At 33.8% G+C, this 15,345-nt stretch overlaps 1 protein-coding gene across 4 annotated transcripts in view; it reads left to right on the plus strand.

Moving 5' to 3' along the window:
• Positions 1-15,345, plus strand: part of LOC147070184 (uncharacterized) — a 32,198-nt gene that overhangs the window by 13,387 nt on the left and 3,466 nt on the right. For all 4 annotated transcript variants that reach the window (XM_085949935.1, XM_085949933.1, XM_085949934.1 and 1 more), the window contains exons 6-11: positions 7,385-7,665; positions 9,096-9,202; positions 10,033-10,154; positions 11,053-11,278; positions 12,557-12,723; positions 15,001-15,200. In XM_085949935.1, the coding sequence (XP_085806061.1) occupies positions 7,385-7,665; positions 9,096-9,202; positions 10,033-10,154; positions 11,053-11,278; positions 12,557-12,723; positions 15,001-15,200 (1,103 nt within the window). The remainder of the gene's footprint in view (positions 1-7,384; positions 7,666-9,095; positions 9,203-10,032; positions 10,155-11,052; positions 11,279-12,556; positions 12,724-15,000; positions 15,201-15,345) is intronic.

Genomic DNA, 15,345 nt, shown 5'->3' on the forward strand with positions numbered 1-15,345 from the left:
AGGTAAATATAAAGTGACTAATGTTTGTAACCTATAGCTATGTCTATCTCGCATACATATTTAAAAAATAAAACAATTTTATAATTACATTTTTGCACTAAATTTATTATCGATAATGATATAAAAGTTGCTAAATTGATTCATAATATTCTAAAATATAATATAATTTTGCATATCAGTTACTTGTATCATATCAGGTATGTCATTTGGTAGAGCTTACTCTCCAAGTCTTTTCTTTTTCATCCTCAATATCACTTTGATATTAGAAACATTGTCTTTCTAACACCATTTCAAAGACTTTAAGTTTTCTAGATGCTGTATATTAATTCTTCTCTTCGGCTATATCTGCATCTTAGTTGCAGCATATGGATACAATGCGGCGCCTCCAAGAATCTCTGTCACTCTAGTTTTTTTGCATCGTTCCAGGTCATACTAGCAGCCCGTAACTCCGCCAGATATGCTATATAGATAGTATTTAGCGGCCATCCAGGACGCCGGAATCCGGTTGGCTTGAAGAACAGGCAAACCAGATTGGGATTCTCTTCAGGCACTCGCAGCACGTGGCCGGGCCAGGTACAAAGTTGCGTATTCACTCTCAACGTGATGCGAGGCTATTTGGTGCGTTCTTTTATCTCCCGTTACTTCTAAAATTACCGCACACCCAGTATCCGTCGTAAACATCTGTTCTCGAAGCTCAGTATACGGTTGCTTGGAGCCTTTGTAAGGTGCCATGACATAAAAACTAGTAAGATATTTAAAATAGCTGCTAGAATGAATACATTGTTGAAAGGAAATGAAAACTGATAATATGATATATCAATTAATTTGTCCATCTGAAGTTGTAGATATCAGTTAATAATTATGTGTTATACCAGTAATTAAATGCTGACTTCAAATGAAAATTGACTATTAAATATTGAAATAATATATTACCAGTTTTGATTTTTTTAAGTACTATACTATATCCATGGTTCATATTACAATGTCATAGTAAAACTTAGAAGAATAAAATATGTCGTAAGATGAAATCAATCTTGGGGTTTTAATATAAGTTAAATAAATAGTACACAGCTAATTTGTTATTACTTTGAATACATGCCATGTCTTTACATCAATAAAAAACAGAAAAACAATTTAATAATGTATAAATATTTATATAAGACTTAACAACGTCTAGTTAGACATCTAGTTAGACACGATGACCTCCATTTAATTTCCTCTTATTTTAAAATTCACCAAGATATATCCTAATAAGTAGGTAAGTATATTACATTTGTACATATAATAAGTAAATCAAGTACTTAACATAAATAATTATACTGTAAAATTAAATTACAATTGAAGCAGTATATATGGACCCCACAGAGTAATTAACAATATAATAATTTATATAATTATATCGGGTATATACTATATTGACACATTTTAATGAAGTCTATTTTTCTTGGTACCTACGTTCAATGATAAATGTTGTTTTATATTGTAACATAAACAATGGTAATATGCATTGATCTTTCTGATTTTTAAACTGTGATATCTATTTTATATATCTATTGATTTCTATGTGTATTATTGATACATTATTTATTTCAAATACAATAATTTCAAAACTAACAGTAAATAATATATAGAAAGCGTCATGTTGTTTAGTTGGAACATCTACTAGGAAATTCCATCCAATCCAAATTCAATTTTTACCAGGTGGGTACTTGTAGGTCAGTTATTTTTGGAATAAAATGAATCCCTTAAAAAATATGAAATAAGAATAGAATGATAAATATTTGTGAAAATTTACCAAATCAACATGTTTAACGTGAATATTTTCACACTAAAATGATAAATATTGTTAAGAAAATATACACAAACAGTTCATTCAGAAGTTATGACGTTTAAAAGATCCCGCGAGTTAACTCGTGCGTGGCACTGATCATGAGGTGATATCAGTTATAATCATTTATGAGGAATGGTTATAAGCCATTGGCACAACCAATTTGGTTTTTGACCTTGAGAACAAAATGTACTTTTTACACGGAACCAAAACTCACGGCTGCAGAGACGAATGCTTATACAAAATATGGCGCAGTGGAATCGCCAGCAAGATCAGGTATCATTATTTAGATGTAAGTATACATATTATTTTGAATTTCATAAAATTACACTCGTTCTGGGTGTCTCGTAACAGTAAACTATATTAGTAAATTAGATATATCTTGATGAACTATAAAATAGTGATGTAATATAGACTTGTTGAAAATATATTAAGCATATAAAAATTTAGAAATTCAGCCTTTCTGGTTCTCTAATATTCATAGATCTACTGGTTCTGGGATCTACTATTTCTGGCAGTAGACAATTCATATAAAAGTGATATATCTTTTTTTCAATCTTTTCAATCCAAAATGTCTCGTCTTTTTTGATTAATTCTATTTTAACAGGAAAATTATGTCCCGTCCAAACTCCAAATAAACAGACATCTTTCTTAGTAATATGAAGCTGCCCCTGAATCTGGAAGTACCAATCGTGATTTTTATCTATTACCATATTCCTGTCTTTATCTACTTTCCAAAATTTAATTTTTTTCTGTACAATAGCTTCATCTGCACTTATTCCAGCAGCTGAGAAAGGACATTTTATTTCAATAATTGTATCATCATCGCTGATGCCATCTGGCGTTGCACCGATAAAATCATACACATCATCGATAAACAATCCACATCTCTCAATCTTAATCCGTTCTTGTACACTAAGCTGTTGTAAAGCTATTGATTCATTTTCTTTACCATATTTTACCGCTTTCACGTTGGCTAATGATTGGCTATATAATAAACGTTTTACCAAAGGCCCAAATTTTGTATTTTCTCGCCGCTTACACACCTTACCAAAAACAGAGGCAGTAAGAAGGTTTCGTCGCCTTTCTAGCCATTCTGCACATTCAGATTGTAATACGGTGCGTCTTTCTATATCCCTCCTCTCATAGTTTGTCAGTTTGAGTTTTTTCAAAAAAGTTTCTTTTAACAATTGATATTGATTTTTGTCCATATCAGGTTTTTGGCAACTCTCTCCATAATCTGGATTAGATAAAGGAACAGTATGTATTGGTTTTCGCCAAGATTTTCCTATTTTTTTTTTATTTATTTTCAACCTTCTTGATTCTAAGCGATTTATGAAGGCTTTTGGGCTATTTTTATAAACTTGTTTTTGAATTGTGCAATGTAACTTATTTGTATTAAATGCGATTACCGCCGCTGCACATCGTCCCATGTACGATTGTCTTTGAGAGTAGTTAATTCTCTTGCCGCCTACAAATTTTGCAATCATGTTATTAAAAGATTCTGAAATATTAGTAGAAAAATTATAAATTAAACTTTTTGAATTTAGCACCAAACGAGAATTATATATCATTAATTGAGAAAATAGACTGCATTCTTTTAATGCTGGTACATAATTTACATCAAGCATGTCCTCTGTATTTGGTTCATTTGTACAAAAATATGGTAGACAAGAAGTATGGTCTCCAAAAACATGGTGCGGTCCATTAAATAAATCTTTTTTCAGAGCGATAACCTTTTCTTCGAAAGTACTATCTTGTAGTTTTCTATACTTGATTGCACCTATGACGGCTTTCCGCAGACGTCTTTTTCTTGACGCAATGATTTTTCTTACATTCAAGGGATATCTTGTGTCTTTGGTTAATGCCTCTATTTTGCCACAATAATTTCTAATTAAATGGTTTTTACATTCAACTTTCTCGACAGTTACATTCGGATAAGGGTGACAATCAAGAATTTTTTTGTATGTGCTGGAATCTCCATCAGCAATCAATTTTGAATAAATCAATCCATGTGTATTAATAGATTCTTTAAAGCCTTCTAATATTGCTGTAGATTCCATTCCACCTGACGGACCGGTATAATTTAAAAAGCATTTATGTTGTTGAGCAGGGATATTTTTATTTTTAGCTTTGGCGCACAAATCGCAATATTTATTTTTCACTGACATGTACAAAATCTTTCCGGTTCTTTGACCAATGATCGTGGCAGCGCCAGATGCTGCGGAATAATTGCATCTGTATGAACGTTTCGACCAACAGCCGTCTGCAACAACTGATATCATGGGAATACCAGAAGAATCGACGTCACCATTTTCGATTGCAAGTTGTCGCTCTTCTTTCGCAGCGTTTTCCATACTCTTATTTTTGGTTTCTTCAAACCACTCGTACACCTTCTGTTGACTCTTTCTGTATGTTCTTGCTGTAATCGATGGTACGTCAATTGCTGAACACATTTCTTCCAGATTTGAAAATCCACTGCCGATACTGATTATACTGGATACAAATGCGTCACACAGATTCATTTTGTTTTTGTTCATTTCAGTGGTATATAATTTTAATTTTTTACCACAAAGTTTACATTGAATAAAAAATGTACTACTAAAGTTATCCCGATTTTCCCCAAAAATTTCTAAATGTGATAAATTACAATTAAATGGAGAATCATGGTGGCTAATTAATTGAAGTTGTTGGAAAAAATATGAAAAGTCTATAATTCTACGGCCTTCTACACGGAATTTAGGGCTTGAATCTTCAATTTCATTTTCTATAATAAATTCTTCGTGTTCGTGTTCAAATGTGGGATGAAATTCTGGTTCAGGTAGTATGCTTTGAGGATTTCCATGCTCAGGCATAGTCTTCGGCAATATATCAATACTATAATACATTCAAAAATATTAGTTTAGTAGATAGTTAACAGAAAACAAAATGTATAGCTGCTATTAATTATTGTACCAGATTATAATTTTTGTCACAGACACACTAATTTCGAATAAGACATGGCACAAACATAATATAAAAATAATATAAGTACAAATGATCATTATACTTAATTGTGTGTATTAATAAGTAATACGCAAAACTTCCTTTTGCAAGATAAATAAATATTGTGAACCAAAATTTTCTGTGAAATGTGGTTTTTTCAACTATGTATAATTATGTCAAATTATAAAATAATAATTTCAAACCTTTGTGTTTTTAATGTATTAATATTTCCATCTTTTCTCCTACGTCTTTTTTTGGAACTTCCAGCCATCGGATAGTGAGTTCGTGGCATTTTTTGTAAGTACAATCGATATAAATAATTGTGATAATATTGTTAGGTACCTATGTCAAAAACCGAGGATGAAAATTTCGCATTCCCGCTGAAATAAATGACGTTCATAGTATTGCCAGGCTAAACTTTCGAAATTAAAGTTAGTTTTTAAAAAAAAAATTACATTGGAAAATATTATGTAAGTACAGGCATCCATTATTATGTTATTTGATGAAAGTATTCTTTAAAATCATCTGTATTATTATAATCTCGCAAATTCATAATTTAGTAAAAGTTAAATTTTCTGTAATATAAACATCAGTAGGTACCTAACCTATGTTGATTCATAATTTTGGCTAAGTAAAAAATATAGATATTTTTACTTCGCGATGTGTTTGGGGTGTTCTAAATTATGTAAGTATGTTTAATAACAAATGTGAAATTCGTAAAACCTCATGTGTATTATTTATTAAATAAAAATAGTAAAACTAATAGTAGATACAAATGGTGAAAAACTTCATTCTCTTATTTACTAAAATATCAATTCAATAATATTTTAGTAGATATGGCAATACTGGACGACCCGATATATGTCACTGAAATAAAATAAAATCTATCACAATTTATAAAATACATACCTACTACAATCATAATTATTTTGAATGTAGAGGGAGATAGTTATAGAAAGGGACAGAAAACTGATTGCTATGTTGCAATATTAGGCAAAATAGATTGCAACAGTGTTAAAAATTATAATGTATGATTTAGTATGACATAACGTAGAATTGACGCAAATACAAATTTCTTCAGATTTTTTTTTGTTTTGTCCTCAAATGTCAAAATATGTTTTCCTTTTGAATAATATGTTCGAATTTGTGTTTGTTTCGCCTATTTTTGTGTTCAATTTGTAGCATTCACTTTTATAAACATATTTTTGTACAATACTTGTGTGTTGGCGTATTTTTTTGGTCATATAAAGTTAAAATAATACCAGCTAAAGATTCCATACATCATACACCAATTCGCAGGTGGGTCTGGCGGATATCAAGATGGTCGAATATTTCGTGGAAACAGTTGTTTTAAAAAGGTCTCTATTTAGTATTACAAATTTATAACTAACAAGATATTTCATCATTTATTCAATGATTAATGATAAACCTTCTGATACGTAGCTTTATATTATTTCGTATGTCTATAATTGTAGCATATTTAAATAACAAAATGTCCACTCGCTTCCATTAGATTTAGAACCAATAGAAACTGCAAATATTATAATTATACTGAATATATTTTACTACATTATGTTTTATAACATTACAACTATCTATAATAAATCGTTTGAGATAATAATTAAGGGAAAAATTTGTCATCATCACAGCCTATTAATGTCACAAAAATATGGCTTCGTTCTCAATTATCACGTTTCACGGTTTCAAAGAATATTATTTTACGTCATAAAAATACTTTATGTAGTTATCAAATGTTTTACATAAATATTTGACGATGAATAAGCTTCATAATGATATAAATAGTTTTTCTACAAATCTTACGTACTATTCAGGCTTAACCTCTGAAAATACCAGAAAATAGCTGACATGGAACACCTTCCCCCTTAAACCCTGCAAAAAATAAACCATAATAGATAATAGTCAAAAAATACTCGTCTATAAAATATCTAAAATTATGCAATTAAATCATACATAACTTTTATAGGTAAAATGATAATGATATTTTATAGATAAAGTAATATTTTTTATCTATTATAGTTTGGTTTAGGCAGGGTTTAATGAATTTAAAAAAAAAGGACCAACAATGTGTGCAATACATATGTACATATTCTTAATCCAACAAAAACAAATAAGTATGAATGAAAAAGTGTGGACAATATTGTCGTATCGCCCAAGGTATACAGGATTTAATTGATTTTTAAAAACTTACCAACACCATCTGTAAATTGTAGTCTTAGCTTAATAAAAACAAATACGTATGACTAACAAAGTTTAATGTGCACTATTTAGTATTTATGACTGATCTTAACAGCCTACCTCCACCCTTCGCCACTGCAAGGTTGTGATGTTAGAAAATTTTGGGCATTTTTTTTTTAAATTTTCATACAAAACAGATCTTTCGAAAACCTAGTCATTCGTTTTATAACAAAGTTAATTTTCAGAAATCGCAGTCCTGATTCCTAAATACTTTTCCTGAAAATAAAAAAAATTCAATTTGTCATATTCCACATACCATAAAATTTGAAGATGCATTTGGAATTTTTTTTAAAAAGAGATTACTTGGTTATGCAGGCATCCAAGTGGTAGCGGCGCTGCAGCCACAGGAGATGCAGATCCTCACGAGTCACCTGCAGGAGCAGGCGGGGGCAGGTGCTGGTAAGAGTCAGACAGGCGAGTCAGTTGCCTCTGCCCAACACCAGCTGCAGATGGGGAACATCTTGCAAGCGCAGCAGATGGTTAGCATGGCGGAGGATGCCAACGGCAAGAAGACCATCACCTTTAACAACAACAATAACACCACCTTCCAAATCAAGCAGGAAGCGGTCTCCAACGATGACTCCGTCACTATTGAGGTTAGTGTTTCTCACTCACTGTGGCATAGTTAGTAGAATGGCCGTCTATGAAGCTGTGGATTGTAGGGTCGATCCACTGCAAAAATAAAATAAGTTGAACGAATGGTTAGAAACCGTTTTATATTAATATAATCTCCACTCTGTGAAGCAGATGCTCCACTTTAGACCTGCCACCCATTACGACGGCTACATGTAACCAAAAATCGTAAAATATAAGTCCACGAGATCCTTTCAATGGTGGTTCGGACATGGGGATCTTACGTAGATGGATGCCGAGATGCAGAGGGGTAATAAATTTCCTGCCTCCATGCCGTTTAGTCTTGATAACGATGCGGATGGTTAGACTTGCGATACCTTGGCAACCCCCATCAAATATCCCTGTGTCCGTACCAAACCAGAAATGTTAACCTAGATTGCTATTTAGTGCTTTGTGCTTGCCTCTAGTCATCTAAAGACCAAAGCATCAGAAAATTGGAATTCTCTAATATTATTTAACTTATAGGTAGTTGATTTTTTGTTTATTCATTTACAAATTAAAACGCTGATATATATTAATTGAAATATGATATGTAGCAATATTTTCTCTAGCGCTAAATGCTTACATAATAATTATGCGGTTTAAGCAAATCCGCCAAACTGGCGACACGCCATTGTGTGCTAATTTTTTTCATTCAATTTATAAGTAATTACCATTCATTTACCATATTATAGGATAGCTAAATTCACATAGATTTCTGACAGTTTGTAAAGTGTTCGAGGGCTGTTCTTTGGTTGGCGTATCAGTATTAAACGGTATGTAGCCAATGAAGTGTCGACTGGTTGATATAAAGCAGTTTGATGTAGGTCAGCTCGAACTGAACGTGAGTGTAGGCGCAGCGAGAAAATCAAACCTCATTGGTGAATACTAAAAAACTCTGTGTTCACTTAACTAAGAATCACAATCGATTCATTGGTGACATTATAACGTTTGTCTCTATTATGGATCATTTTGCGACTAATGGACAGTCTTATTAACATAATATTATGAGGTTGTGGTCATTTTATTTAAATCATAATTTACCACTGTTCTCATATTGTTTTGTTTCACTCTCTCTTATTATGGTGAAAATGCTCAGTTGACAATCAAATGTTTTATTAATATATCCGTGTATAGCGTGCATATGTTGACAAGTCTAAAAACATCAATTCTCAGAACAGCTATTTGTAAGAATGTGGTAAATCAGATTATATGTTTTTGGATGATTTTAAATTTTAGTGAAATGCTTGTAAATTCTCAACAAACTAAAATTTAAAAACATTCCTGATTTACCACACAACCTTACAAATAGCTGCTGTGAGAATTTATGTTTTTAGACTTATCAACATATATATAATAATACAACGATATAATAATATATTATAATAATATGTAATTGTTTGTTTACATTTAGAGTGGACCTCAGTGGTCGATTTCTGCCCAGGGGGCGGAGATTGCGGAGTACCTTAGTAGAATTCCTAGCGCTGCGCAGTTACCAGTTTCACTACATCAATTCTTAAGGTGCTTATTAATTCTTTACCAATATGTATCCAATTCCAGATAGTGATCGGAAATGTCTCGTTTACATTATAGTATTCACTGACAACATAAAAACCATCTATATCTCACAGATTTGTAGCGACACCAACATCTCAGAAAAGTCAATAAAAATATATTCATGCACACAGACTCCGTTTAATCTTCATCTTTAGGTGCCAGATCCCAACGCCATATACATTGATGCACTTACTGAGCTTGCGTCAGTCAAGAGAATCTGCTTCTACATAAACTTCTGGTGCCCTCTACCTTCCCCTGCATTATGAGTGAAATCAAACTTCTAAATGCGGAAAATATGTCTGAAGTATGCAGCTTTTCTGCTCTTGATAGTAACTATACATTATCTTGTCAAAATTCCTCCTTGATTGTGTTCACGAAGAATGATCTGACATACTCCTGTCTTCAGAGCATTCATAAATAATATTGGCTGGATGGAAATTTAGCTATTCAGTCATGACGCATGCACATAAAAGATTGTGTACCGATGTATTCTGCTTCAATTACGGGAAAAATATTTTTCAACCTCTTATACAAAAAAAAATCTTATACAATCATCATCCATTGTCATTTTGTTGATGTTGCAAGTGCGGATAGTATTTCCAACAAATAATATTGTGTTGACGTTGCATGCATCATTATAGTAAATTACACGTGTTTTGTGAAACTTAACTAAAACAAAGTGCTCGAATGGCTGATCTGCGTGTTTAGTAGCAGGTGTAAACCTTGAGTTATTAATTTGCATACGGCATATCGATATTATTGAACTGTTCTTGATTTATACGATTATGTTGCAGGTTTAACAATGAAAAGAGGGAGACGGGCAGCGATGGAAATTCCGGCGGAGCTAGCACTGATGACAAAGAATGTGGAGGCGACGAAATGATACTTCCCGACATTGCGGCAAATGCCAATTCAGGTATGTTTTATTCATTCCTTTGTCTCAAAGATATCATTTTGTCATTTTTGATTTTACTTGATTCGTATCGTTTCCCTCATAGCCTGCTGCAGAAGCGAGAGAAAGAGATGCGCTTTAAAATGAGGCGTAGTTTCCCTTTACCTTCGGACACATAACGTAACATCAAATCTTCTAACAACTGACATCCATGACAACGATCAGCTGATATGCGCTAGCTAAGTACATTTAAGTGGCGGCTCATCTACATATTGTGTTAGTTTAGTACGACGATCGACTCCCACGCATCCACGCCGTGTCCCGGTCGTCCTGTGTGAATCGTACTTTGTTTATAAGTAGCGTTTTATCAATATTATTTTTTTGATGCTTGTTACGCCATGGGAGTTTAAGGCCATGCATTAGTTGAGGCACGGTCTAAAAAGATCGTTGCTAGGCGATGTGCGGATTGCGGGTCGCGGGTGAAAATGACGCCTGTCAAACGAAATATTATTTCTCATATAAATCCAACATACGTCCATTTTATGTTCTGTTTATTATTCTATTAGTATCAATAATAATATATTCATTGACATGTTTGCTTTTTAAAGTAAATGGGTAAAGTTTTTAGTCATCTTTACACGATTTTAGAATTAATTGGCCCGTCGCCATCACGCAGCAAAGTGACGTGCGTCCGACTCCACGTTTTCTCAATGAATGCGAAGCAAGTACAAATTTTCGTCGCGCGTACAGTTGAACATTATTTGGCGTTTCACTGATGCGTCACCTTAAAGAGAGGGTCAAGTGCCACTTTAGTAGAAAGGTTAGAAAATATTGTTCTATGGGCATATTATGTGATAAGTTATTCCAATATTTGCCATATCTCTCAAATTTTGTTTAATGAGAGAGAATTATTTGATTGCAGATACGCCCGCATTGAAAACAAAGAAGAAGAAGAAGTACAAGAAGAAACCACCCAAGCCGAAGAAGCCAAAACCCGGGCAGGTGGTGATTGCCACATCTCTGGACGGTACCACCCTCTACTGCTGTCCGGAGTGCCACATGGCTTACCCCGACAAGGACCTGCTGGAGCAGCATCTTGTCGGACACAAGATCGAGAGGAGATATATCTGCGGTATTTGTGGAGCCGGGTTAGTATATCACCATCTTCTTACTATGTACTAGTTTATAATATGTAAAACTTCTGGCAACTGACGATCGAAGCAGCGATATTTTGCAAAAAATCTTAGAAAGCAATAATTCTTCTACGGATTGGAGCCGTTATACGAAAGTGAACCTGTTAAGGTTGCTAATACTTATATTTGTTGCAAGCCATTCGCGTATTCATTTTTAATAAACTTTACATTATTGTTTCGCCCGCATCTGTTGAAAACCGATGGAATTTTAGATTTCCTCAAATGGTAAATTCTGTCAATGGTTTTATGTGTAGTTGATGCCAAGGTAAATCTTGAAACATGCATTAGTTACAGTTAGTGGATGTTATTGTTTTATTAATTACTAAATACACAACTTCTACCCGAACCCACACTAAACATTATATGTAATGCAAATGTAGCCTGTGAAAAGACAGATGGTATCAATTATTACACGTAGAAAGTCTACCAAATACACTGAACTATAATTAGGTATTTAAAAAATACAGGTGAACAATCACAAATATCGCAAATTATATTATTACTAAACGTCAACTGCAAAAAGGTAAGATGGCACCTACAATACAAACCAAACAATGCTGCTGTATTGTTTTAATATGCCAACTTACAAAATGTCTGGGACTCACGATTGTACTCGGTCAAAACCAAATGCCGCCTATTCGACGCTTGCATTCTGACGGTGCTGCTTTACGGTAGCGAATCATGGCACCTTACGAAGGCTCAGAGCAACCGTATACTGAGCTTCGAAAACAGATGTTTGCGACGAATACTGGGTGTGCGGTGGTATGACTTTAGGAGCAACGAGGAGATAAGAGAACGCACCAAGCAGCCTCTCATCACGCTGAAAGTGAAGAGGCGACGTTGGACCTGGCTCGGCCACGTGCTGCGGATGCCAGAAGAGAACTTCAACCTGGCTTGCCTGTTCTTCAAGCCGACCGGATTCCGGCGTCCTGGAAGGCCGCTAAATACAATCTACAGAGTGTATACGGCGGAGCTACGGAATGCTGGTTTGACCTGGAACGAAGCAAGAAGACTGGCGAGCGACAGGGATTCTTGGAGGCGCCGCGTGGTGTCCATATGCTCCAGTTAAGGGGCGGATATGGCAAAAGAAGAAAAAAGAAGAACTTACAAAATATAATTTTTTTATGGCTACCAGTTCTACCACACTAAAAATGTTTCAAATAAGTGTTTTAGTGTTCAAATTTCATAAGGCACTCTCTAGTCAAATTGTTAATAATTGTGTGTTTTGAACAGGTTAAAGAGAAGAGAACACTTAGAGAGGCATAAACTAGGGCACAATCCAGATCGGCCGTTTGTGTGCCCCGTCTGCCAGAAGGGCTTCAAGAGGAAGGAGCACCTCAATCTGCACTCTGTCATACACTCGGGAGAAAAGACAGAAGTCTGCCAGGAATGCGGCAAAGGTTTGTTTTCTATAATATTTTTTTGTAGAAATTGGATTTTCATTGAAATTTTCACAGGATTATTAACAATCGTGATATTATGAACGTTGCAATGAACGTGGGTTTCCACCTGTGTACGCATCATTTTACAATGCGCCAACGTGTACAGTATTAATTTTATCCCCATAGACGGACAGTTCTCGTGGCAGTTTGAACATGGCACAGACAATAACTGTTCAATAACTGTACGTTAGTGGCCACACCAAAGATCAGTTTAACTACCCCATTTAAATCTGTCGAACTGTCAACAGACGTGCCCATATACGTACAGTTATTGTCTGTGGCAGAGCAAGTGTCAAAAACTATGGCGGTTAGGTTCGCGGAGATATTACACAGGGGTATTGTTTCAATTAGTTTTAGGTAGGGTATACTTGAACGATGATACACGAATAATTTTACTTTGAATTTATTATGGTTATAATTGTTTTTATTAGAAACAAATTGACATAAAATACACACCTATGACGTTGGTAAAATAAATCATGATTTCGCTAGTGGATTGTGTATTTTATCGATTCACCGAAACAATATTATACACATTCGTGTAAATATAAAATGTAATCTTTTCTTTTGAATAAATTATTCCCTTTAATGGACAGTATTAATTAAGTAAGAAAATGGTAATATTTATAAAGGTATTGATTTTATATACAATAAATTTAAACATGCCACAAAATTATATTTACATCAATCATCAGTATTATATAATTACTATGATATTATTAAAATATATAGGTACTGTGACACCCCCGTATGGTCCCCATTTGGGGATGTCTTTGTGTATCTGAAGAGGCCCGAATCGGTGTCGAAGCCAACAAATAATAATGGCTGATTGCGAAAATAATTAAATAATAATAAAAGAGCCCAGCCGGCAATGCCGTAAATTTTGTTAACCGTTGGAGATTTGCAACGTCGCTTTCTTTTCGACGACGGTTTCGTTGAAAAAAATCACAAGATGGCGCGCAGATCGCGACGAACAGCTAAACCGCGAGCACGCCGATTTCGTACGGATAAAATAAATTATTCAAAATGTAACCATATAGTATAATATTAACGTTAAATAAACTCGCCGTTTTCCATCACAATTCCGGTGTCATAATTATCCACCTTCATCCCAAATACAGACGATAAAAACAGAAAACAAACACAAAGTGACAGTTGAGAAAATTTTCACATACCAAAATGGAGGGGAGTGATAGTACTTAAATTTTATTTAGATTTAGCGACATTGTCATTCACAATTAGGTATATTAATTTATGTTGTGAACGTCTTAAACTAATAATTTTTAATATTCACTACATACAATAAATAAAATTTGAGTACTGAGTTATTAGTCTATATTTTCACAATAACTTAATATTTATAATGCTCTCTAAAATTTTAACATTTATATTATATTGTAATAGAAAACGCTAATATTTATAAAGGTATTGATTTTATATACCTACAATAAATTTAAACATGCCACAAAATTATATTTACATCAATTATCAGTATAATAATTAATTACTATGATATTATTAAAATATATACTTAAATTTTATTTAGATTTACCGAGATTGTCATTCACAATTAGGTATATTAATTTATGTTGTGAACGTCTTAAATTAATAAGTTTTAATATTCACTACATACAATAAACAAAATTTGAGTACTGAGTTATTAGTCTATATTTTCACAATAACTTTCATTTTAACATTTATATTATATTGTATAAAATAATATGTTTACATAAATAACTATTACTTTGTTTTACTCTCGTAAAAATAAATAAAATATAATATTTGCGATCTCCGCGTACATAATATTATTACATTTTTAATGTATTATAAAATATATTATAAAATGCAATAACAAGCAACACCAGCCGAAGTTGTATCGCGCGGTATATTCTACTTTACGTTACCAACATCTAACGTCACCCGAAAACTTTCGGCTAGTTGAAATTCCAATAGTTTTACAAAAACACGGGAGTAGGGGGTCGCTGGCAGTTTGAACATGGCAAACATCTGAAAGGTCGAAAAGTGTCCGTCTATGGGCGCAGCAGATTATCTACCAAAGATAACTGTATAGTTATTAACTGGCATGTTCAACCTGTTACGAGAACTGTCCGTCTGTGGCCGGCAATTGAATGACTATGACAAGCCTATGAATGAAATGAATAAAAAAAACATTAAGACAGGGACAATATTGTTGACCAAATTGTACGGTTTCCCTGAAATTTGTTGACTGTTCAGGGTTCTACCGTAAAGATCATCTGCGTAAACACGCGCGGTCGCACGCCACACGGAGAGCGCGGGAAGAGCTGGCAGCCGCTCAGCAGCAGACGCAGGCTTTGCAGCAGGAGCAGGCGCTGCCGCAGATCGTCTCCTGCGTGGGCAGCACGCCCGACAATTCCATCAGAATGCAGACCACCAACAGCGAAATCACCATACACGTAAGTAATCTGAAAAGCAATGTTCTTGTATAAAGATTGAGCTGAGAAAAAATATACTGAAGCCAATAATTAAACCAAGTGCAAGTTATTTCTTAGTTTATTTGAAGCAAGTTTACACTTGTGCTCTAAGATTTTAGAGGGATAA

This window comes from Rhyacophila brunnea, unplaced genomic scaffold (genome assembly GCF_057557595.1).
Source record: "Rhyacophila brunnea isolate RB1 unplaced genomic scaffold, BYU_Rbru_1.0 scaffold_22, whole genome shotgun sequence".
Taxonomy (NCBI): Eukaryota; Metazoa; Arthropoda; class Insecta; order Trichoptera; family Rhyacophilidae; genus Rhyacophila; species Rhyacophila brunnea.